This window comes from Schistosoma haematobium, chromosome 4 (genome assembly GCF_000699445.3).
Source record: "Schistosoma haematobium chromosome 4, whole genome shotgun sequence".
Taxonomy (NCBI): Eukaryota; Metazoa; Platyhelminthes; class Trematoda; order Strigeidida; family Schistosomatidae; genus Schistosoma; species Schistosoma haematobium.
The window spans coordinates 37,540,966-37,568,039 of record NC_067199.1 but is presented as its reverse complement, the minus strand read 5'-3'; the positions used below and the strand labels follow the sequence as shown (position 1 = coordinate 37,568,039).

The 27,074-nt window shown below is 33.3% G+C and overlaps 1 protein-coding gene across 1 annotated transcript; it reads right to left on the bottom strand.

Annotated features, from left to right (window-relative positions):
* Window positions 1-317: 317 nt before the first annotated feature.
* GSALPHA60A (Guanine nucleotide-binding protein G(s) subunit alpha) lies at window positions 318-26,504 on the bottom strand (the record flags this gene model as incomplete). Its single annotated transcript, XM_035729724.2, has 11 exons — window positions 318-778; window positions 2,331-2,545; window positions 5,699-6,336; window positions 8,182-8,361; window positions 9,051-9,139; window positions 10,163-10,217; window positions 11,756-11,853; window positions 13,994-14,107; window positions 15,166-15,220; window positions 18,132-18,204; window positions 26,366-26,504. The coding sequence occupies 11 exons, from the start codon at window positions 26,502-26,504 to the stop codon at window positions 623-625; spliced, it is 1,812 nt and encodes a 603-aa protein (XP_035585582.1). The 3' UTR covers window positions 318-622.
* Window positions 26,505-27,074: the final 570 nt, after the last annotated feature.

Sequence of the window (27,074 nt, the reverse complement as noted above, 5' to 3'; positions counted from 1 at the left end):
AATCAATGTGAAGAGTAACGTTATTTTAGGAAAAAGTTATGTGTCTTTTATAAGTTGCTTAGACTACTCATGCTTGTGTGGAATTCTAAAAACAAACTACTAAGACGTTTAACCCACCCTTATAATAAAATCAACTACACTTATATTCTAGACTGCAGTGGATTAGTTCAAGTTTGATTCTATTATATACTACACTGGATAACATACAATAGCGTATTATACCTTAAGGATAATATAAATCATCTTTCTAATCGAATTAAACTAAATATCTGCAGACTAATTCATCCATTTCATCAATTATATATCATTAAAAGGGGTTCATAAATCAATCGAGTATATTTAATGCTCAAGTAAAATTAAGAGATTACAGGTTATCCAACACGTTAACTCTATCAATCAACGTTATACTGATCATAATATCATATATTTTTACAAGAAGATGAATTAAATTTAGATTGGACTATTTGCATTAAAAATCCTATTGAAGATAATTACAAATAACATCAGTTTATAAAATGTAAATATATAAATATAATGAGAAAAGGAAACATTGAAAATGACAAGGTCAACAATTCATATTGGAAAACATAAATAACAAACAAACAAACAAAAAGGACTGATCTTATAGAAGTCCATATCGTTCAAGATGATCATGAATAAGAAACCGGTGACAACCTTGTAAGATATGATGCATTGTGTTAGTGTTCACAGCACATGTATAATAAAATAAACATATTCGTTTATCACAAAATGATGCTGTACCACGTCTTGTCAGCTCCTAAAAAAAAACGAAAATATGGATGTTTTTATTTATTGTCAAGAGAACGTGATTGGTATAATGGAAACAGTTATTATTATTATAACCAATTGTACCAGTGATTGTTTTATTGTACTTGTTTGTTTATCTGCACTGAAAACATACATTCTTCCGTTGACTGTGACCTTGCACACTCTTGCGTACGCTCAGTAGTTCCACTTGTACTCTTTGGCACGATCTCGGTATTCTTTCGATACCACGAGATTGCCAATAAATAAACCTTACTACAACCTTTAATTGCCTTCTGATATTGGGCCTACCGAGGGATTTAATGCAGTAGCTGGCACGTAGTTTCAGTGGGTGGTGATCATGGTCAACCGCTACAACCTTACAACTGGTGAGCCCAACGTGTAGAACGAGTAGAAGTGTTTGAAATATCTAATGAAAGATACCTCTTACTATTGTAGTGAACGAGAATACAAGTGGGGACAATCGAATATATTTGAACACAAAATCACAGAACATTTTAGTAAAATCTGAGAACCATGCAGTAAATACTTCATTTACAACATGTCAGTGAATCGTCTCAGACTTCATTGTTCTTTCGTTTCTACACCAATTATTCTTTGTTTTCGTTCTCATCTCTTCGATCGTTTTAATCTTCTGCCGTTAGTCATTTCACTTTTGATTGGTGATACATACCACTTATGTCTTTTGATATCAATAGTATACACCACAATATATTCTGAGATCAATTTTCAGTTTACTGTTTCATTAGTACATTTGATTTCTTTTAAAATGAGTGGAAGAAAAGTTTCAGGTAACATTTCCAGCTGTTAAATATGATCAAATGGGTTTCTTAATGTAGATTTTGTTTTCAAGCTGTATTCATTCTTTGATGATTTTTTAAAATAATTTTGATTTTTTCCATGAATAATGTCAAACTAGTTTGATAGGGAAAACAGTAGAATGATCTACATTCCAATCTCTATGATTATTTCGTGTATAATTTTTTACATAAAGTCCATCCTTCATAATCTGAGTGAAATTTTCGTTTAAAAATAACTTTGCCTGTAGATCTCCGAGAGTTACTGCCGGTCCCAAGCCCGGGTGAAGGAGGAGAGTCAGGCACGGCGTCGGTAACTTCATCCCATAGAAAAAAACCTTGCTAATGAAACGCCAACCAGATTAAACAAATTTAATTCATTCAAAAATCTTGATAAACATTCATATAAATCACTGGAATTTCAAGTTTAAAATTCAGAAAACATGATCAATACTGTGGTTTGACCAAAGAAACCTATCAAACTCATCATGTGGATGATCTCGATGAATACTTTGGATAGATTCTCTGTCACTGAAGGAAGAATATTATAATATACTAACATTTCATTTTTTGAATCAAATGAGATTACCATCGCTTCAGTGTCGCAGACTTAAAAAGACAAACGAACAAGGAATTAGGCAATATTGTGAAAAATGAAGTATGGAATACTTCAACAAATAATTATCATCCATCAAAACAGTATAAAGTTATAGAATTATCATAAAGCAATGTATATCTAACACATACCTCAAATAAATGCCTAATATAACATGCAGTTCTAACTGTTTCAGGATGTTTAATAATAAATTTGGGTTGTTGTGGGAATATTTTAGAAATTTCATCTTCAATTCCAACATCAGTACTATTACCTTTTTTACGATAACTGGTAATGTTGTCAAGGTGATATTTAAGTGGTTTGGTAGTTGGTAGAAGACATGTTAAAAAATCCGTCCTTTGTTGAGCTATAATTATAGTGAAAACATCAGAAGTATATACATAAGTAATCATTTCTTTTAGTAAATAAGTCTACGTTATTGAAATGGAACTGATCATTTGAACAATGTGAGTGCAGGCAAATATAAAAAATAAATAAAGTAGTAGGAGAATAACTGTATTTTTTAGTAAGCGGCGAGACTACAATTTATGAAGGAACTAATCAGATATAAGATAACGGGTCTTGGATATTGGCGCTAAACTCATTCATGCATTTGGCTACATAGAGTTTTGGCATTTTAGCTGATGTGAATTCGTGATGAAAACCCTAAATACAATTCCTAACCCTAACCATCAACCGTAAATCATAATTCGAATTCCTCACACAGGTTTATAACCCTTATCTAGCCCAAATTAGTAGGTGGACATCCTCAAGGTCACTTAAGCGTTGCTCAAAGATCGTCTATAAATTATAGTCTCACCTCCACTGCAATATTCCATTTAAGTTACATACATATTAAATCTACTAAATAACAAAAATATTGTCAAAATCAGAAAATATATGGAAAACGTAGTGACTTATTTATGTAACTAAGTAAATGAAATAATGTTTTCGTACTTTAACCTATTTCTTATCATTAGTGACTTCTCCTTTTGCTAAGGTACCCGAAACCTTTCTGTAACTTTCTCAATGGTTTAAATAATCTACCTCAAACTGGACATGTTCTTTGTATTGAGGTTTACACCACATATATGGGCAGACATAAGTAGTATGTAGCAGGGAACGTAATTAGGATGTTTACCAGCAGAAGAGTGAAGTAAAGAGAAGATGAAAGAAAATGAAAAGCAAATGGAACAACAACAGGATTGGAAGAATGATAAACTGTGTAAAAGACAACTGAAAGAAAATATAAAAATGATGTATTCAATTTATGATTTTCATATTTTACAAAGCTACTGTTTGAGTTTAAATGAAAAGATGGATCGGTTTTCCTCTCAATATTTTCATCTACTGCAGTATATTTGTTTTTAGTTGCCATTGGGTACTTTACAACTTAATCTACTTGAAATTATTATTTAACATCAATTTCGGTAATTGGTTTGTATCCGGATGTCTATCACAAGCCTATATAATATTGATTCATTACTGTGCAAACAACAACATCTGATCTACTGTTTAAATCATGATATTGGCATAACAGAACAGGTGGTTTAAAGGCGTATAGAAACAGTAGGGAATCCATTAACAGTACAACAACCTCAAATCTGAGAAGGAATGAATTGAATCGAACTGTTGGTGAATTCGTGTTATTGTTGATATAAGTGAAAAATCAGATGGTTGACTTTCATATTGTAACCTGAGTAATCAGGCCGTTATATGATTTCTCTACAGTCTGATAATCAGACGGTTCACCCAGATGCCAGTAGAATGGTGAACTTCTGTTTAACAACTGACATACATTTCCAGGAACATCAGACATAACCTTAACACTTATTGGTCATAGAGTTCCTTGTAACCCAGTACTCAATTGGAAGATAAAAGCAGAAACTTGTTTTCTATCGAACATAATTCACTGATGATTCAAACTCATGTAATATTATGGCTGGAATATTTGACTAAATAGCAGTAAAATCTGAAAATTACAGTAAATATTTAGCTTAGTCATCAATGCTACAAAAACTGATTAATAGAGAAATAGTTTATCAGGAACAATAAGACATATTACAGCAATTTGTGGGTTAAAGAGAAGCTTAGATTTTGCAAAACACGAAGATCCACACAGTCCAGGAGTGGTAATCATTCATACGATACACTCAAAACTTCTATATTGATGCTACTCATTTTTCATATCATGTTTAAGGGAAACAAGGCTATTTGATCAGTGTGACGTAGAAAAACAGGAGTTTAACTCTTCTAATTCAATGACATGAAATTTCATAGAATATCCACGTAGATGAACTAAACTATTATTGATTTTAACGAGTAATTTATCATAATATCATATAAGTCTGATACAACTGTCATGATTCAATTAATTTCAGAATGGGGTTTTTTGTGGAGATTGTAGTAATTTTAATCGTTGAATTCATGAGTCCATGTAAACTCGACCACCAGTTAAAACCCACAAGCGCTGGACGGCTGTTTCGTTCTAGTATGGGACTCCTCATCAGTGAGCATCCACGATCCAGCACCAAGTGTACTACAACCCAGAAACTTCGGTCTTGCGCATAAACGCCTAACCTCTAGACTATTGAGCCGGCATCCAACGGTGTTAATGTCTAACTTCAGTCGATCCATGATGTTTTGCAATTATTCATCCATTGTCTGAGTTAGATACTTGTATCTATCCGAAAGTGAGATAGGTTTTTGTATTCATGTCATGTAATAGCTCTTTCAAATTCATCTTATTTCACTGTATTTCAAATAAACTATATAAATGAAAAATATATATTTAAATTTCACAAGCGTTAATGATTACAATCTCTGTTCAGAGCCTTGGGAGTTCTCTCAGAGTTTGTGAGTGACTTTTGTTGCACTCTTACATATCAATCAGAACTTCGAAATAACCACCGGTCCGCGACAAGAGTTAATAATTACCTATGTTTATTTTAGTTTCCAAGATAAGAGACTTTAAAGCCAAATTTAGTAAATTTCAAAACAGGACATTTTGATTAATTCAAATAAAATAAACGATTGTATAAAATCTGGATGAATGAACAAACTATAAAATGATAAAATTCACTGTGTATTGTTTACTTGAATCTTCCCAAGTGAATTTAAACTTCACTCTAACTAACGCACAAGCAAGTGGCTATCAGAACTCAGTAGCGATAGTGAGATGGTGGAGAAGATTTGTAGCTCAGGTGGATGATTTGAATGGAGTTCTGTTCTCTGAGCTGAATGGTTTGGTCGTGGAGCTTTCATCGTTCTTCTGAACGACATCATCAGCACAAACTTCAGATAGACTTCAGATAGAAGTCTATGAAGTTTAACAGGTTGTTCCAAGATAATTCATTGTTTACTAATATAATATCCTACTCGAAATTATTAAATTTCGCACAACTAAATCAAAACACTTTACTAATACAACTGTGTTATTGACAATAAAGTATTGACCTCATTTAAGTAAGCGTAAATCAAAATAAAGGCATTAAAATTGAACATTTAACACATAACCTACCAGTTGGTTTAAAGTTGTGATATGGTGATTCAGCGACTAGACGTGCAATAAGTGTAGTACATGATAAACGACTACTCAAACCACTTGATGGTTGTTTACATGGAATCGATATTACTGAACAACAATATTCAGGGCAATTATTTAATCGGAATGATGAATGTAATGATATTGTACTACTAAATCGTTTATTGATTTGTGGTTGATCAGTCCATGTATTATTAGTATTATTATTATTATCATTATCATTATCGTTAATATTATTATTATTATGATTATTTAATGAACGGTCAGTTGTTGATGAATCTCCTCCTAATGTATTACTCAATTTTCTATTGACTTGATTATATTCAATGGATGCTGAAGGAAATAATTTAGAACATTGTATAAGATTTGATGTCATACTTTGTCTTTCAAATGGTGTATTACAATCAGTTTTCAATAATTGTGAAATTTTTTGAGTTGAACTATTCTTTTTTGATCGATTCACATAGAATGTTTTATGCCTTGAACATTTTGCAGATTGAAGCCATGCTTCAGCTAAATTATGTATATGATCTATTCTATGACCATTACATATTTTTTCTTCTAAAAGATCAATCTTATTCAAGAACACAATCATAGGAACTTTTCGTAAATATCTAAGAAATTGAAAAACAACAAAAAATAAGTATTTGTGATGAAGAAAACTATATTATTGTTTTATAAAGTGTATTCACAGTAAAAATCAGGACTCAGTACCTAAGTGGATAACGCGATGGCGTTTGAAGTTAACGGGACTGAGTTAGAGTCCTAGAGTGAGAATCAACTGTGAAATGTAAATACATCCAGCTGATGAGTACTAAATAGGACGAAATGCGCGTCCTGGATTCCACTGCTAACCAGCATTCATCTTTACTTAAATATCAGCTGAGTTGAAAATACCGAAAAAATGACTATATGAACACTTATCAACTGGAGAGTATACTTTTTCAGTTAATTCGGTACGTTTTCTTAGAATAATATTATTAATCATGATTTCAACCTGTGAAATTTCCTAAAATCTCCACAAAACTCATTCTGATAATAATCATGACAGTTTAATTCTATATTGCAAATTTTAATATGGCGAAAAATTCTGAGCACCCATTGTATGATTTTGTTATAAAATTTCTGTTTATTACAAGTGTGGTGCATGTTACTTATATTGACAGATGTCAGTAGTATGTAAAACCAATCGGAAGTGAAATGCATGTCTAAATAAGATTGAACTGTAAAAAAAGAAACAGAAAGAAAGTGAGATTTAAAAGAATCATGAAGGACTTAAACGACAGCTGATAGGATATTTTTCAGCTCAGCTGTTATAACAAATATTTTATCACTCATCATTTATGAATTCCAAGTTATTTGTTATTGCTTTTTTCAAAGGATAGACAACGAAGAAAAACAAATGATGATAAATTTAGTGTACTCCATTACTCAACATTAACATTACTTAGCATTAGCCTCGATATGCTATGTTCAATGGTATGGGAGTAGGTTGGAAGAAAGCTAGGGGAGGCCAGACAAAAACATGGCACAAGTCCATGAAGTCACTGACAAGTGGACTGAGTCATGTTGGAAGGTGTAGACTACCTGGTTGGGGACCGCGAGATGATAGCAACCGATGCTTAGAGACCCTGAATGACATGGCTCAAAATCGTTTGCAATGGTGCAGGTGCATCCACTCTTTGTGTTCTTCCAAATTCTAATCTCCTGAATCCTCCTTGTCTCCTTTTTTTCTCTTTCCAAATTTATTTCACTGGATTATACTCCTTGAATAACATCTTCAAACCCTAATCTTTCCGATTACTGCTTATACTCTTACCGCCTCTACCACTATGGGATTTGAATCGACAACTGCATTTCTGTGCTAATATGGTGTGATGTACGTACGTACGAAGTTCTACGTTGTTACTGACTGACTGACTAACGTGAAATGCTGAATGGGAACGGAAAAAAGAAAGACCAAAGAACACACTAAGCCAAGAATTGGAAGTAGACATCAAAAGGATGAATAGCAACTGGACGCAACTGGAAAGAACTGTCCAGAACATAGTTCGATAAAGAATGCTGGTGGGTGGCCTACGCTCCTTCACGGGGGGTAACATGCATAAGTAGGTAAGTAAATAACATCACATTACTTAGCATTCCACTAATTTGTAAGTCCTTTGAAATAGTTCCTGTTTACACACAGTGAAGTTTTACAAATGTTCAGTTTAGACAAATCTAAGGCAGAAAAGTCTATTGAAGAATAAATTGGAGAATAAATACCCCACAAACATTTAAACAGACCGCTAATCTCATTTATGCCCCTAGTACAACAGTGACATATTTTTGATATTTGCTTTTACTATTCTCATGATAAAACCATCCTAGAATATTTGCCAATAAATAGTTCTAGAAATATACATTTAAACAAATATTTAACTGTGTACAGTCAACAACAACAAAAAAACGGAACTTACTTATTATTCCATGCTTGTTCGAATACTTCTAATGAATCAATTAATCGATTTTGTCGATGATCTTCAAGAAGTGTTTTATCGAAACCACTACAATCGACAAGGTATAGAATTGCAGTGACATTATCAAAAAATTGAATCCATTTTTTTCGTTCACCTCGTTGTCCACTAACATCAACTATGCTTTATTTAATTTTAAAATAATGAATTAAAGAGTATAGAAAATGTTTACTATAGAGTATTAATTGTGTATACTGTATCTTAACTTGTGCGTATATTTAATAATATCTCTCAGTAACGCGTAGTCATGGAAACTAGTTATGATTACATTCGTCTTCTTCTTTTTTCAGTGATTATGCGATAAGTTTAATCGCCGTTATATCCCCTTAACTATCTGAGTTGGTTTTCTATCAAGTTTGGTTATCTGTATCGGTATACGTTTGAAGTATCTTTCGATTGATTCAACTGAATTATTTATTATATTTACCTAAATTGCATAGTAATATGTATTTTGCACAATAATATATACCCGTAAATTACACTGACTATAAAGATTGATAAAATAAAGATCAACATAAAATGTTTAAACAATAAATCTTAATTTCAGTGGTTAAGATCATGAGTCAGTTGAAGCTAGACCACCATGGAAAACCTGGAAGCACTGGACGGCCGTTTCGTCCTATTATGGGACTCCTCAGAGGTGCGCATCCACGACCTCGCTTCCTGCGAGATTCGAACCCAGGTCGTTCAGTGCTTCCAGGTTTTTCATGGTGGTCTAGCTTCAACTGACTCATGATCTTAACCATTGAAACCACTGTAATATCCACAAAACCCGTCTGAAAATAAATCTTAAGTATGTATATCGTACTTACCGAAATCGAACTGATGATTTTCGACCTGTTGGAATATCAAACTGTAATTCATTAATATTATCAGTCATTTTACGACACCTCAAAATATCCTATTTATTAAGGGAAAAAATATATAAAATTTTCTAAAATGAATCTAAGTATGAGCTTATTACCAAAAAAAGAGGTTCTTATTTCTAACACGAATCACTTGAACTCGAAATTAGATTACAGTAGTGTGGTGTGTGCTACGTATATCAACATGACAAGTATACAACAATAGTTAGGATTAGAATGTTTGACAACAGAAGGTCGAGAAAGAAAGAATGGGAACAGACAGTAATTGGTATGAAAATGCAGCAACAATTGAGTCTTAGACGATTGAATGATGTTTGCAAAAGTTTGAGACAACTGATTGACATTTTGCAAATGAAGTATTAAATGTATGGCCCTCAGATTTTTGCAAGATGTTCTGTAATTTTGTTCCCAATTGTGTTCTCGTTCACTACAGTAGAATAGTGTATATTATGAAATCGTACGATCACTGAGTAGTGACCAATGTCAGATGTATCAAACTCTTCTTAATGCTGACAAAATTCTATAGATTCATTTACGATGTGGTTACTAGTCTAAGTGATTTGACATCATTTGCAGTATGTTATGGTATTAGATAGCTGGAGGTAGTTGGGTTTAAAATTCTGTTTGATCTCATTTTCGTTCTAGTTAGCAAGGTTTGCCTACAATCTTAAGGGCCGCGACCTAAATACCTAACTGGTAATGTTTCAGTCTGTGAAACTGTGGAATCCAGGAAGTGCGTTTCGTCCTATTTGGGGCTTGTCAGCTGGATGTACCAGCAGTACTCCACTGCTAGCCACTATCCATCTTTGCTTAAAAAGCTTGTGATTTAAGGCTAATATCAAAGCAATCTGCACAGAATGCACATATGCCAACATGAGACTTATAAATTGCAGTCCTAAATAACAATAGGAAGATACAAGTCAAATAACACAAAGTGAATTTTAAAAAAATCGTAATGCTGAAAAATGATACAGATAATTCCCACTGTAGTTGATACACTTTTATCGAATGTAACCATCAGTATGTGTAAAACATCTTTGAAACAAAGGCTTACTAACCTGATCTGTTGGGACATAGTCTGGTCTTCTGATAGCATCAAAACGTCGCATAAAACTAAGTTGTAAAGATAGATTTAAATGTTTCTTTTAGATTAATTATTATCAAGTGATAAAGTGTCAATAAACGTTACTAAAATTATATTCTACTAAGTTAATAGAATTGTATCTGTGTTACACTGATATAAGTAAATAGTTTACGTTTTTTCTAACTTAGATAGTCACACCGCTTATCGCGTATTCAGTTCCTCTCTTTCTACCTGGTTTCTGAAAACACATAGCGTATATTTGTTCGAATATAACACATACTTTTGCTGACAAGATATTGTTATCACTACTAAATATGACGAATATTACTGAAAATCCGTTGGAAATATCAAACAAGTAAATCAATGAACGACACCAGAATAGTTATATATAACAGTGTGGGCTTTTTCAAAGTGTTGGTGTCAAAGAGACCCAGAAACTTCCTCGCATAAAGTCCAAAGAAGTCCTGAAGACGCTGTGAAACATTTTACTCAATCAGCATTCAAAAGAAGGTCTTAAAAACATCTAGAAAGTGAAGAGTCATGTATCAAATTTTTGATTGAACGATTACCTCGCCCACCACTTTATTTAGAAGGGTTAAAAATCAATGTTGTTGGGCTTTTGACCATTGATTTAAATCTTTTCTAATGTTAAAATCGATTCATAGTGATAAATGCTCTGAATATCTCAATCTGACGATTAATTCTGTCATTTAATCAATAATCCTTAAACTATTCGATCATAATTCAGTTGCTAATTTAGGAAAATAGATTAACGATTTGTTACATGAGACAGTCATCTAAATCTGTTATTAATAAATAAGCTTCATATAATAGAGCCTAAAAAGCTAATTGAATGAGAAAACTAGGGGCTTGTATGAAGCTTTTCTTAGCTAACCTGAATTGAGATTCATTCACAATGCATGTATTAATTTATGTGTGGTTCTCCAGAAAATTAACCTAAATCTTAAACAATAGCATGAATAAGTCTAAATCTTTCTTTTACTTTGACTGATATCATGAACCGATTGATTTTAGACCGCCTTTGGAAACCTGGAAGCACTGAGCGACCGTTTTGTCCTATTTTAGGACTACTCAGCAGTGCGCATCCACGATTCCGCTCACGGGATTCGAGACCAGGGCCTTCGATCTCGCGCGCGAACGCTTAACCTACTGGACCACTGAGCCGGAATCCAATAGTGATAGTGTCTAACATCAACCAACCCACGAAATTGCACGACCATCTTCCATTGTACTGAGGTAGATACCTGTCTCTACCCGACATGGATTAGCTCCACTGGTCACGACTTCTCACTAGAACTCCGAGAATTCCCTCACGAAGCTAGTCACTAGTGAGCACTATTTGACCTTTGACCGGTATGTTTGCTGAAGCCAAATAACTTGTCTCTCCTGAAAAATAAGTCTACTATTTTAGGTTCAATTTCAGGAACTAAGATAAATTGTACATAACTTTTAACCAACTAAAAACTTATAGATTCAGTTAAGAATAAAAATAGATATTAACCGACAATTTTACAAATAGTTACATCAATATACAATAATGACTTACTAAGTGGCTGAGTCAAATAAATGAAATTCTGTAGATCTTGTATAAGCTCTCTGAACTCCTGGATCATGCCATATTTCATCCACCTCATCAAAAAAGGTCTATATAATGTAAAATTAAATTATGGTAAAACATTGATAGGTTTTATACGAGTGATTTTTCATACTTATTAGTGGCCTGCTTGAATATCTGGGCTACCTGTTCCTGCCATCTTGATATTTTAACAAGTTATCTATATTTTGTCTGTTTCAACATATCACTATGTTAATTAATTGCACAACCTATTCAGGTACGTTTGTAAAAAGTCCACGACATTTCACCGTACAAGTTAGGGAAGTACACAATTAGAGACATTGTGGTTGCTGGGAGTATACATCGAAATGAATGTACATTATTAAAATGTCTATTTCTGAACTGCTAATATTTATTTGGCGATCACTCAATATTTATCATCATGATCGACCAAGAAATAAGAAAAGGAAACTTGAAAGTGTCCCCTTAATAACTAGGACCAGATAAGCTTTATAAATCTGTGTGAGGAATTCGAATTGTGATTTACAGTTAACGGTTAAGGTTAGGAATTAGATTTAGGGTTTTCATCACGAACTGACATCAGCTATAATGCCAAAGCTCTATTCAACCAAATGAATGAGTGAATTTCGCGCCACAACCCGAGACCTGTTATCTTATACCTGATTAGTTCGTCCACAAATTATAGCCTCACCTACATTTCTAATCTTCAATAACCACAACTTTACTAGATATTAGAAACTTGTCTGTGTTCTAAAGAGTAAGTGAATAAGGGCTATGAAAATAGTTGTTTTTGAAGGAATATAACTCCTATAAAACATCTTAAAAATAATAGTTTTTAACAACAGAAAATAAGTAATCATAAAGACTAGTGTAAACTACTATAAAGCACCAGATCGTCTAAAAGTGGCTTAAACATTAGATGTTTATGACGAGATCAGAAGGTCCTGAGTTCGATTCTCAGTGAGTTTATAGATGTGTACTATTAAAGAGTTTTAATTTCAAACAGTTGTTCGACTAAACTCAATTCATGATGTAAAATATAGAATCGATAAATCCTTAAAAGCACCTTATACTACTAATAATAGATAAATAGATAAATAAATTTTCACAGGTTGAAATCATGAGTCAATTGAAGCTAGACCACCATGGAAAACCTGGAAGCACTGGACGGCCGTTTCGTTCTAGTATGGGACTCCAGCAGTGCGCATAAATTTTCCTCAGATTACGTGTTGAGAATACTAAGCCGAAGGCAACTTTACACGAAATTAATATGAAATAAGAATGAATTTTAAAGTTGACGAATATCGCTTATTGTGAAAGGAATTATTAAGTCTCAAATTATTATACACTTATTTTTCTTCTTTTTTTCCGGTTAACGTTTTTCAGTGAGTTATTTTTCTACAGGATGTGGTCGTTAACCCCATGCCCAACCCTCCTACTTTACCCGGGCTTGAGACCGGCAGTACCTCTAGGAGAGCTACACAAATCATCAAACTGCATCACGAGGCAAGCCCTAACTTGGAATCCTGAAGGGAAGCGGAAAAGAGGAAGGCCAAAGAACACATTACGTCGGGAAATAGAAGCAGATATGAAAAGGATGAATAACAACTGGAAGGAGTTGGAAAGGATTGCCCAGGACAGGGTTGGATGGAGAATGCTGGTGAGCGGCCTATGCTCCTCCACGAGGAGTAACAGGCGTAATTAAGTAAAAAGTATTATATAATTATAATAGTTTATACTAAATCATATATCTCATGATACTTAATTACATATATGAAACCGACAGTAAATCAGAGTATGATTTGAATTTTTAATTGTAAGAGTATACGTAAAAAATAAAGTATAAAGAACTTAGACCAAAGGTTAAGCGTTCTCGTACAAGACGGTAGGTCTCGGGTTCAAATTCCGCGAATGGGATCGTGGATACACATCGCTCACGAGTCCCATGCTAGGATGGAACGGCCATCTAGTGCTTCCCAGTTTTTAATGGTGGTCTAGTTTATATCGACTCATGAATTTAACTATTGAGATTACTACAGTCTCTACAAAAACCCCTTTCTTCAATTAGGTACCTAATTTTTAACAAATACTTTCATTTGAATTACTTGAATTTACTATGTAGAATTGATCAATCATCTTGAATAAAGTCAGTGAATTCAAATGTGTAGTAACTAGTATATAAACTGTTAAAAATCTTAAATAACTCACATCAGGATAAGTATAATCTTCAGCCAATGAATTGTCTATAAGATTTTTAGCTAAATCAGCAGTTCGAGTTTGAATAAATTCAAGTTGTAACGTTTTCATGCCTCCAAGAATTGACTTGCAAAAAATAAAATACAAAGTGAAAATGTAGGTAATTGTACTATGAATTATTGTAGAAAATTGGTATAAAGCGTTATGTGAACTCATTGAATCCCTTGCATGTGTCATTATATGTGTTCATGTATGGTTAATCGTAATTTTGTTTATTTGTATTAAATTTTGTTCATTCATACTAATATATCTCTATTTTTCTAGTTTACTGTTTTATCAGTATAGGGTTGTGGAGATTATTGAGTTTAGATTGATGTCGTGAATGGAACAATGTTTGATCACCATTGAAAATCTGAAAGAACTGAATGGCTGTTTCGTCCTACTGTGGGACTCCTCAGCAGTGCGCACCCATAAACCCATGACCTATCGGTCTTGAGCACTAACGTTTAACATCTAGACCACTGAGCAAGTATCCAATAGTGTGAATGTCTAATTTCAGTTAATTCACGAAATTGAGCCACCGTTCACCGTTGTCTTCAGTGAGTTACTATCGTACAATAAACCCGGTTGTACTCCACTGGTCACGGCTTTCCACTAGAACTCCAGGAAATACCCCTTGGAGACCGTCATTAGTAAACATATGATGATTGTAATCAGAGAGAGGTTTTGTGTATATTATAGTAGTTTAAGCAGTTGCCCCCAAGATCGATAGGTTCTGTGTTCGAATCTCGCGGGGCTGGATCGTATATGAGCACTGCTGAGGAGTTCCATACTAGAACGAAACGGCCATCCCGTGCTTCCAGGTTTCTCATGGTGGTCTAGCTTCAATTGACTTATGAATTCAACTGTTAAATTATTATAATATCTACAAAACCCCTCTCTGATTATAAGTAAAAATTCCTATAAGCATACTTCGTTTACAACTATTTCAATGATCATTTTCCATAGGATATCGCATATATTTAAAAATTCGTGTGTGAAACTACACAAACATTGAACTAAATATTTGTTATTTAGGAGTTAATGATGAATGGTAGGATGGATACTTTTGATTCTTTTTTACAAATCTGTGCCTTAGAAACAACTGAAAAAATAAATAAACAATTTATTATAACAAAACTTACCAGTATTATATCTCGTATATTCTGTTTAATGATTGGAATATAATCTAGCCTTTCCCTTAAATATAAACAAAATAATACTCTGTAATTAAATTATTTATTAAAATATAATTGATACTATCTATTTCGAAGAAAATAAGGAAACGATGATTTCATTAACCCTTTTTGAGGAATCAAGTGTGGGAAAATATGGATAATTACAGTACAAACCTGGTTTAAGTTGATTGGTCAAAATTGTTTACGATAACCTATCAAAATATTGAAATACAAGAGTAATGTGTATTTGTAACAAGAAGTTACTTAAACCAAATGTATATATATATATATATATTGTATGAATATCTTACTGATAATACTATGAATAAAAATGATCAATGACTGTATAATCAAAGATGGTTGGTGGTTAGCAGTGGGATCTAGAATGCGCGTTTCGTCCTGTCTGAGACTCGTCAGCTGGATATATCTACACCTCGAAGTTGATGTACACTCTGCGACTCAAACCCAGTACCGTTCACTTTAAATGTCATTGCGTTATCCATTTGGCGAACGCTACTGGGCTCGAGTCCCGGAGTGTATATCAACTCTGAGATGCTGGTATATTCGGCTGACGAGTTTCAAATATGACGAAACGCGCGTCCTGCATTTCACTACCGGCCACCATCAAATTTTTGTTTATAAAGCTTGTGAATCAAGGTAATATCGAAGCAATCTGTAAAGGATACACATATGATTGATCAATTGCAGTCCTAAACATCAATGGGAAGATTCAAACAAACAATACACAAAGGATTGATTAATATATTTGCATCTAGATTGCACAATGATTCTTTTTCAATATGTGCGATTCTCATAAATGATTGCCATCAAATATCTTGAAAACTTGAATACATACTGAAAGCCGTTTATCATTCGTTGAAAAAGATATTTTTTGTATGTTTTTAGTTTTTCGCTTCTTTGGGATTACAGACAAACTAGAAACACAGATTCATGTTGTCAGAAAATCTAGGATCTAGACGTGGTGTTAGTTAGCACTTATCAGCAAAGTTTAATTGGAACCATGAGGTAACGCATATATCTTGGCGAAATTCACAGTTTCAGACGCTCTTAAAGTTTAATTTGAACAGTAACTGATGTCCAGTAGTTGTGATTCACGGCATCCTATCAACTATCTCTAATCAACTAACGTTTCAACATAGGAAATAAGATGTCGAGGTCTTTAGACTAGTGGTCACATTACGAATTAATCAATAAATTTCTACTAACACTATAGTGTTGGACACACATGACACCGAACGCTCCTCAATGATTTATCAAATGTACGAACTTATATTACCTTCCATGTATTAATTCGTGATGTAACTAAATTTCTTACAAACCTTTAATAATACCTTAGAATTATTTATCACAAGATGAGATGAAGGAAATATAAATTGAATGATAGACTAATATATTAGAGTGCAGGGAAATTTAAAGCACTAGGTTGTTTACACTAATCATCGTTACAGTTTTGACGGCTTGAATATATCTTGATAGTCTAGCGTAAAGTAAATGCTTTGTAAACAATTGTCGTGAATTTAGGGCTTTTGGAGACTGCTGAATTTTATCGTGTCAAGCGTTCATTTGAAGGCCCTGCTTGAGATCCGTAGTGGATCGTGATAAATCACTACTCATGAGTCTTAGACTAGGACGAAATAGCTGTCAAACTAAGGTCATCACGTGACACACACTAAATAATTTCGAACTGAAAATCCGATATAATTTCAGTGCTACTACTTCAATCGTAAACTCCATTCGTGTTGTACAGGCTAGATCTGCGATATACCTGTAACATTTAAACCTGAAGCAATCACGTCCATTACGTTTGCCTGATAGTTTCTTTACCCTTTTTCACTATCAAAGTCTTTCGTGAATATTCAGGAAATGTTTGAATAAAATAAGTCTCTGTATATTACCAGTATCAAAAACATACGTTCTAGCTTCTCAGAAAATTGCAAACTGACCGAAAGATAGGTATGAACAAAATTAAACTTATACACAACAGTATAAATTCACAGCTTTAAAATGATTATGGAAATACCTTGGAACCCATAAACTGTACTGCATCATGCTGGTAGAGTTTCTTTATTGATACTTAATATGTAAATGACGCCTCGTAAAAACGTTATATTTAGACTTAGATGGATAATTTGCTCAGTAATATTTAAAAAAGTAACTGTGTAATTTTTAAAATGAAGTTATTTGTCATTAATGACTGATTTCAGATAAGTAATAACTGAAAGCTATGGAGAGCCCTTAATAGCTATTTCTTTCTGGTATTTTATTTCGCATCAGTGCTGAAATAAGAGGTCTTGAGGGATCAAGACAAAGACTATTAAGTTGTCACAGTCCACGGCACCCAATTCAGGTACAAATGCTAATTATAATCTTCAGAATTGACTAAGATGTTGTAATTGACAAACGTGAATAAACATGCACGCAAATTACTGGTATTCAAACACTAATCCTTATAAGTAAATCGTGGATTTGTTTGCTGAGGCCTTTCTTAAGTGTATAATTGACTTCGTTCAATAATGTGCCCGTTTTTAGTTTCTAGCCTACCGTTTGACCTTGGACTAACTTTCGAGCTGCCTAGCTTTGCACAAACTAATGATATGTATAGAATATTCCAGTCTACCAAGATCTAGATGAAGCACTATATAATTGGACCACTGAGTTGGAATCCAGTGGTTCTCACCTCTAGCTTCATGCACTTTACGATATAGCTTAACCATTATTAGTTATATCGGCGAAATCTGTTACACTCCCCAACATGATTAACCTCAACTAATCACGAATTTTCATCAGAACTTCGAGAAACAATTGTTCAATACTTCCTGTTTTTCAATAGTTGCATAATGAAAGTCAGTTTAGGATGGAAAATTACGTCCTTCTTAACAAAAAATGCCGCAATATAATGTGATTTCACTTACTTATTACTAAAGCCATTGATGTGAATAATTTTCATTTGTTTTAATAGTGTAGATTTTCCTGATTCTCCAGTACCTAAAATAGTATAACAAGCAATCAATTAACAGAGCATAATTAAAGCTTGAAACTTCAGTGAACTTTGAACAAACAAAATTTTTTATTATAAAATAGTTCGTATCTGGTTATTAGTAGAATCGGGGACTCGATTACATTTGCTATGATTGAATGTAACTGCATCTCAATGTTAATGTTTACAATAATACTGTAACTTGGCACTATTTCGTTTGAATAGGATAAAATCTACGTTCTAGATTCCATTGCTGGCTATTTACGGAGATTTAATAAATAAACGTGATCTACTGAAATATAGAAGAAGGATTGTGAACTAAAGTGTTAGGAAAAGAGGGTTGAGTGACAATCAAGAAGTTAAAGCAACAGAATACGATGTATGGTAATTGTCCATCTAACGAGTATAAGAAAAAGGACCAATAAATTAAAAAGATGGAGATGATGATAACAAATAGTTAAAATTTAAAAAAAAACACTAGGAGAAAGTAATAAATAATTAGTTTATTGAGTATGGAAAAATAAAAGTGTTTGGACTACGTCATAACGACAGATTGAACGCGTGGCTCTAACACACAGAGTTTACGGTTGAAATAATAAATTGCAAACGCCTCCGTAGAGTATAAGTTATTAATTTATACTATGTAGAAGAGTGTTTCTGACAGGACAGCAAAACCAGCATTGATGAAACGTTTCATGGTTGATTTATTGATTACTTTACATTCTTCTTTTAAACACCAGTCACGGTAGTGCTCCGAGATGATTGTAGAGAGAGTTCCTACACTAATTATTTCGGTTACTTTGAAAAGAACATTCTGACTGAAAAAGTAAGAACAAGGCTAGCTCGACCTAGATTTGTATAGTTTATCTGTCGTTTTGTTGGGTAGCGTTGGTCTGATCTGCAAATGATGTAATACTATTGTCTCTAACAACACTTGTATTAAACTATTACTACCCTATATTTCAAATCAATATAAAGGATATATGAATATTGGGTAAAATAGGAAAGAAAATGGTTTTACACGTCTTTTGTTCAGTTTACTAGCACACTTCACAATAGCGAACTTCCACGTTACACAAAATGGCTAAACATTTGGAAGTTATAATATTTTCTAAAATAAGATATGAATCTTATGTGGCTAAGTGGATATTGAGGTGATCTTTGGAGCGAAAGGTACTGTGTTCGAATCTCGGGGTTAACATCGACTCTGGAATGCATGTACTTCCAGATAACGAGTTTTAAATGGAACCATATGAGCTTCTTGTGTTCCATCGCTTGCTACATTCTATTTGTTCTACATAAAATTGTATCGTATTGGCTATATATAGAGGGAATTCACATATGATGCACATGTGCCAACCAAGAATGATCAAATTTCAATCAATATTTCAACAGTTGAAAAACCTAAACCACTTAAAATGATTATATGAATCCTACAAACTTGTTACTCGATTACTTGAATTAAAACAGAGAGGAAAACTCAATGGAAAAACATAACGTTTGTTAGAAACTGTATAAGATTGATATTTTTCTTGGGTATCATAAATTGAAAAAAAGACCAGTATGATAATCAATTCATAATCCTTAATCATTTTCTAACCAGTAATGTAATGAATCAACTTTTATAAATGACTGACTTCAGATTGAAAAATAAGTTTATTTGATGAATATCAAAAGGTTTTTTGACTGAGATCATGAATAGATTGATGTCAGACCATCATTGAAAACCTGGAAGCACAGGACGGCCGTTTCGTTCCATTGTATGACTCCTCAGCAGTGCACATCCACGATCCCGCTCGCGGGATTCGAATCGGATTGGTTGACATGAGACAGTGACACAGTTGGATGCCGAATCAGTGTTCTAGAGGTTAAGCGTTCGCGCACGAGACTGAAGGCCATGGGTTCGAATCACGTGAGCGGGATCGTGAGTTGGTACTTCTGAGGAGTCCTGCAGTAGGACGAACCGGCCTTCCAGCTCTATCAGGTTTTCAATGGTGGTCTAACATCAATCAATTCATGATCTCATTCAAAAACCTAATAATTTCCACAACCGTATATTAAGACTATCAAAACAACCTCAAATTTATATGTACAGTTCTTTGTTATTTATCCATAAGTTTATCACAAAACAACAATCACATTCTTTAATCACTGTGGTTACAATTAATTAGAACACAATGATAAATAAAACCCATTTCAGAAACAAAACAAACAAAATAGGTAACAATCATTTTGTGCAAACAATTAGGTCAACTACATAACTAAATCAGGAATTACTACTCTGATAAAATTTTTCTCATGACATATTTTTTCGACATTTTTTATTCAATAAAAATTGTATAACAACAATACGAATTGTTTTAGTAACTATGATATTAGAATAGATTAACTTAAGATGTGGTGGTAGTGGTGGCGATGATGTGTGTGTGTGTGCATGTGTGTGTTTAATGCAGTCCGATGAACTTAATATATAATATTAAACACTTAATATTATTATATTATGGCATATCTAGATCATCATATAATTTGTGTATATTATACATGTGTCGTTTATCTTTTCTTCGAAGGATAATATATAACCGGACATTTATAATGAATATGAATCTATCTTGGAAACATTGAAAAATACATTTGATCAGGTCACTTATTATTATTATTATTATTCAAAAAGATGAATATGAAATTTGTAATGATGTTATGCATATGAACTATTACATAGAATACATTTAAGCTCATCTTTCATTCAGGTCACTCAAATATGAATTAAAATTAAGATAAAGAAAAAGATATAGAAATAAATCAAACAAGTACCAAGATGATGATTTGGAAGTTGTTTTTTTTGGGGGGTGGGTGGCGGGGAGACATTCAAGAAGAAATGTATGTAAAACGAGTAGTATATTAGTTAAGATGTTTAAAATAATGACAAGAATATTACTTTTTCCGTCAGATAATAAAAACAATGGTGTTAAGCGTATCAGTTAGTATAGGATTGTGGAAATTATTAGGTTTTTGAATGAGATCATGAATTGATTGATGTTAGACCACCATTGAAAACCTGATAGAGCTGGAAGGCCGGTTCGTCCTACTGCAGGACTCCTCAGAAGTACCAACTCACGATCCCGCTCACGTGATTCGAACCCATGGCCTTCAGTCTCGTGCGCGAACGCTTAACCTCTAGAACACTGATTCGGCATCCAACTGTGTCACTGTCTCATGTCAACCAATCCGATTCGAATCCCGCGAGCGGGATCGTGGATGTGCACTGCTGAGGAGTCATACAATGGAACGAAACGGCCGTCCTGTGCTTCCAGGTTTTCAATGGTGGTCTAACATCAATCAGTTCATAATATTAAACGTATCAAACTCTCCATTTTCTGTGTAGATAGTAAATAACTTACCAAACAACATTAACCCTAATTCTTTTGTAGCCCTCGAATATCTGACTCCTGATAGATCGTACGATTGATTTTTATTGAAATATACATGTCGTCAATCCTTGTATAAAATTATAGACTTAAATGTCTTCAATGAGTAACAGAATTAAATAAGTTAAATACGAGAATGGATTCTTCAATACGTATAATTTGTACACTTATTGATCTGGACAGGTAGAGGAACGAAGCGAAAAGAAGAGAGCAAAATGAAATAACGCCCAGTGGAGAAGTCGTATAAGCCAACTCGATTTAACCAGGCATGGATCGATATTTATAGTCAGATAAAAATAAGTTACAGACATATGATGAGTAAGATAATAAGTGCACACACATACCTCTTACATAAAAACGGTGAAGATTGATAAGCGAATAAATAATAAGGTCAAAATGTGACTCATGAAGGATGGATAAATTGGCTTGTCCGGAAGCTAGAATAAGCAATGTGGACTTAATATAGCAACTGACACTATAATTCCTAAATCCTCAATCCATGACGTTAAATCCCCTGAGTCTAAACCTAAACTCAAACCGGGAATAACGTGAGTACTCTGATAAAAACTGTTTTCATTTTTATAAAGGTTAGAGAAATTGTGTACTTGAAAGCCATTTAGATGAATTTATATATCATTGTTTTTTTTTCGATTTACAGACTGAAAACTCAATAGAAGACATAAATGAATTCATTAGTTATACGAAATCTTGACAACCTTTTTTTTATTTAATAGTTGAATTCATGAGTCAATTGAAGCTAGATCACCATGGGAAACCTGGAAGCACTGGATGGCCGTTTCGTACTATTGCGGGACTCTTCAGCGGTGTTCAACCACCAACCCAATCGCGGTATTCGAACCCAGAACCTATCGGTCTAGCGAGTGAATGCCTACCATCTAGATCACAAAACTACTTCTGATAATAATCTTTTTGTGACTAACTAACAAGAGACTTAACTTCATCAAGATTATCTTAAGAATATTTAAATCTTATCCCTAAGGTATTTCCTCATCACGATATTAACATAATAAGTTAAAACAAAACTGGTATTTTTCTTGTTAAGAAACTTTTTGGATGAAAGAACAATGAAAATTGAATAGAATAATTTATTTTTCAAAAAAGTATTTGTTTTGGATGAAATTCCTGATGTACTGGACGAATCTCCTTGAATCTAGGTCGTCAATTATTGGCTACTATAAGGAGGAAGTATATCTGTCATTGAGTAAAATTATGCAATTTCTGAGGCTAAACATCTTAACAACACAACATAAAACATCAGTGTTAAACCTTTTAAAACTTATATTCATAACAAAACAGACTATTAATAGTAAATATGCTTCAGTTTATTATAACTGCCGACTATTAGCATGACCACTTACATTTCAGCTTTGTATCAAGTTACTTATATAAATCAATTTATAAAAATGAAAATATTGATGATCATCCACAAACAGAATAATACGTTAATTGCTATCATTTGATATATATTACTGTTTTAAGGTCCAGACAAACATTTTAATGAGTTCAATGTGTTACTAACCGTTCAACTGTAGTTCCAAAACAAAAAATTCATTTTTAAAAGAATCATAAAATGTTTCCATCTTGGTCAGTCAGTCAGTAACAACGTAGAACTTCGTACGTACGTACATCAGTTCAAGTTGTCATACCACATTAGTAAAGAGAAACAATTGTCGATTTAAATCCCATAATGGTAGAGGTAGTAAAAGTATAAGAAGTAATCGGAAAGATTAGGGTTTGAAGATGTTATTCAAGGAGTATAATCTAGGGAAATAAATGTGGAAAGAAAAGGAGACATGAAGAATTCAGAAGATCAGAATTTGGGAGAATACAAAGAGTGGATTCACCTGCGCCATTGCAAATGATTTCTAGCCATGTCATTCAAGGTATCTAACCATCGGTTGCTATCATCTCGCGGTCCCCAACCAGGTAGTCTACATCTACTAAAATGGCTCAGTCCATTTGTTAGTGACTTCATGGATTTGTGCTATGTTTTAGCCTGGCCGCCCCTAGCTTTTTTCCAACCTACTCCTACACCACAAAACGTCTTAGATGGAATAAAAATTCGAGTTGAAAATAATATACATTGTTTAGGTGAACTATACTATTCAATAAGATGTATTATGCTGTCTTCAATGAGGTTAGTAGTAACTTATAAGATACTTTACATCTCAGTTGAAATTTACTCGAGTTAAATATGAGTCACAATATTTTTCATCACATTTGCTGTAACGATATTGTGAAAGATTTCTTGTTTTTATGGACTTTTGTTCTCTGAGCTGGATGGCTTCATCGTGGAGCCTCAGATAGAAGTTTGTGCTGATGATATCGTCCAGACGAACGATGAAAGCTCCACGACCAAAGCATCCAGCTCAGAGAACAAAACGCCATCAAAATCATCCACCTGAACTACAAATCTTCTTCAACATCTCAAGATTTCTCGTTCTAAACAGTCAAATGTGTCAGTGTAGATTTATTTACAGTTTTGCTAAAAACATCATATCCCATGTTAAAGGTTAATCTTCTTGTAGTTTCACGGGGTGTCTTGTTTTAGATGTTAAAAAAAATCAATTTGCGTTAACTACCATTTGATAACTTCCGTTTAATTGAAAGTCCAGAAATGGTTACCTTTTGGCATTCATGGCTATTTGGAATTTTCAGAAAACCTATAAGAAAGCATCTTAACCTCCGTTCTTTGTAAATATTTTCCTCGTAATTTCATTAGATTAGTCAATTTAGCACGTTGTCATTAATCATCTCACTATATTTGGCCTTAATTCAATACTCAATAGGATTTGAAATTTCGAGTCAACGGGAGAAAAGTCTATTTTTCTAATTACCTAAACGTAGCTTATATTAAGCAACGAATTAAAACACGGACAATTTCAGTTGAATAGTTCTTTTACTTTATAAATAAACACGTTGTTATGTATCTGTTTGTAAATGTCAATAAAGTAAGAGATATGCGCCAAATAAATCATTCGATTTATGTGAGGGCTGGGATTATTACCTGGGTGCCCAAACCGAAGCAGGTGATATTCTTAGGGGGTAACACCCCAAGCTTTTGACCCAAGGTCTAATCCACAAAGCAGTAGAACAACGTCAGGTGATACAGTCCCATGTTAACCGGTGACCAACATTTGGTTCATACACAAGCTGTTTCCTTAGGATACTAGAGCTCTTGTACACCAGTGGTTTGGAGTCAGGGTTTTCCAACTCTCCTAGGTGGATCCTCCGTATCCACTAACCAGGTTAAAGCGCGAACATTCGCTTTTTCGTCCTCTCAATTTCGTAAACAACAGTAATGCCGCAAGAAGGCAGTGAATAGGACTTCCCTGGAAGTGGGTGTATGCACGTGGCCACTTGAAAATATTTCGAGAGGGGATGCTGACTCTCTCCACTCTTGGCTGTACCAGGACATTTGGAAGCAATAAAGTCACTGTTGTAATTTTACAGACATTTTTTTATGGTTACTTAGAACAAATAGTCTATGTTTTATCAAATAGTTAGTAGCATTAGAATAGTCAGTTAGTTATTATTGTTGTTTAATAATAAAAAAGTATTTTTAATCCAACTAGTACCCATAACTATTTTGAGATTTAAGTTAATTTATATTAATAACAAAACAAATGTAGTACACAAACAAATCAATGTTTTAACCAGTTATTTACGTTTGATTGAAGTTTATAGATTAGAGAGATAGAGAGACCAACTTTAACAACATGTCGAGCTGAGGGTCATCCAGTTTCTTAACGAGTTCGTTACTTTTAGACCAAGATATTTAAAATAGAACAGTTCATATTCCCAACACTAAAAACCTTATTCTACATTAACCGACATTGTTTGTAAATAAAAATTAGTAACTGACAATATCAATATTCTTTAATAGTTTATTCAAACAGACAAATTTCTTTCTTTCTATAATTAATGCTTTGCTTTACAAATGTCATATTGTGATGCGTGCTACTTATATTGATATAAGTAGTATATGAAGCGAGTCAGGAATGTAATGTCTGGCGGCAGAAGATGGGGAAGATCAGGAAAGGAAGAGTGAGAATAGAAAGCAATTAATATGGAAATGCAAGAACAACGAAGTTCAAGACAATTATTGAACATTTTGCAAATTAAGTATTATAGTATAGTTTTTCTATTTTACCAAGTAGCTCTATGATTTTGTGCTAAATACAGTTCGATTGTTCCAACCCGTGTTCTGTTCACTACAATGTCATTGGTGTTTACATGATGGTTCCAAATCGTAATTCAATAGTCAGTATTTTTCAGCAAGAAATCATACGAAAGATTTCAAAACGTGTTACTTCCCCCTTCCATCAGGTCTCTTTTTAAGACATTGAAACTTCTCAAGAAAACTGATCATTAGAGACGATATTAGTGTGATATATCTTCAAATGTCGATCCGGTTCACAACTTGGATTGTTTAGCAAGTGAGTTGATTTCACGAATACTCTGATAGTACTTTCAGCTTTATATTTATTGTTACATCTCATAAGAACATAATCCACTATATGTATTCCTCATCATTTTGAATAGCCAACTAAACATAACTATCTTTAATTAATAACTTCAAACTTAACTGTTTAGTTCTGTATGGCGACATATTGTGAATATGACATCTGTATGAAATGAGTTCAAATTGTATTCGATTAACAAATTTAAAATAATTTTTATAAAAAACACACATACTACTAAAGTGTCATTAAACACCTACCCAGTAACAGTAGCTTTATACAATTTACTTCCATCTTTTTATATATTGATATTTGTCTATCTATCTTTTGTGATATTTTGTCAACTTTTTTTCTGGCTTCTTTTCGACTATCTTTTTCTGAATCACCTTTAAAACACATAGAACAAGTGAAATTCATGAAGATGAAGAATTCACTATCATATTAAATCCATTGAACATGATTCTTTCTAGTTTAAAACATGACATATTATGATGTAATTCCCAAAGACTGATGATCATAAGTTCCATATTTCTGATGTCATACTGTTTTTTTTTGGAACAAACTCTATTTAATACTTAAATGAAATTCAGTAAATTTCCCCCCCGTCCTTCCAAAAATATACTATAGACTATAACTCCAAATCATAATTATTGTACCGCTATGGTTATTCACAACATGTATCATTATCCATTTCTAAACAGTTAGTATTGGATCTAACCAATAAGAAGAGAGAGTTTAATTCTTCTTCAACTGATTGGGTTAATTAATATTAGTACAATATAAGTGATATACACATATATTGACACGAACTAATTATGTATATAAATATAAATACATTTGCATATATGAATAGGCACATTTATTTGATATCAGCTGTTTCAATTGAACTTAAACTGTACAAAAAGGTGTTTTAATTTGTTTTTGTTTCTGAAGGCGGTTTTTCATATGTTAAAATGATGCATTTAATTT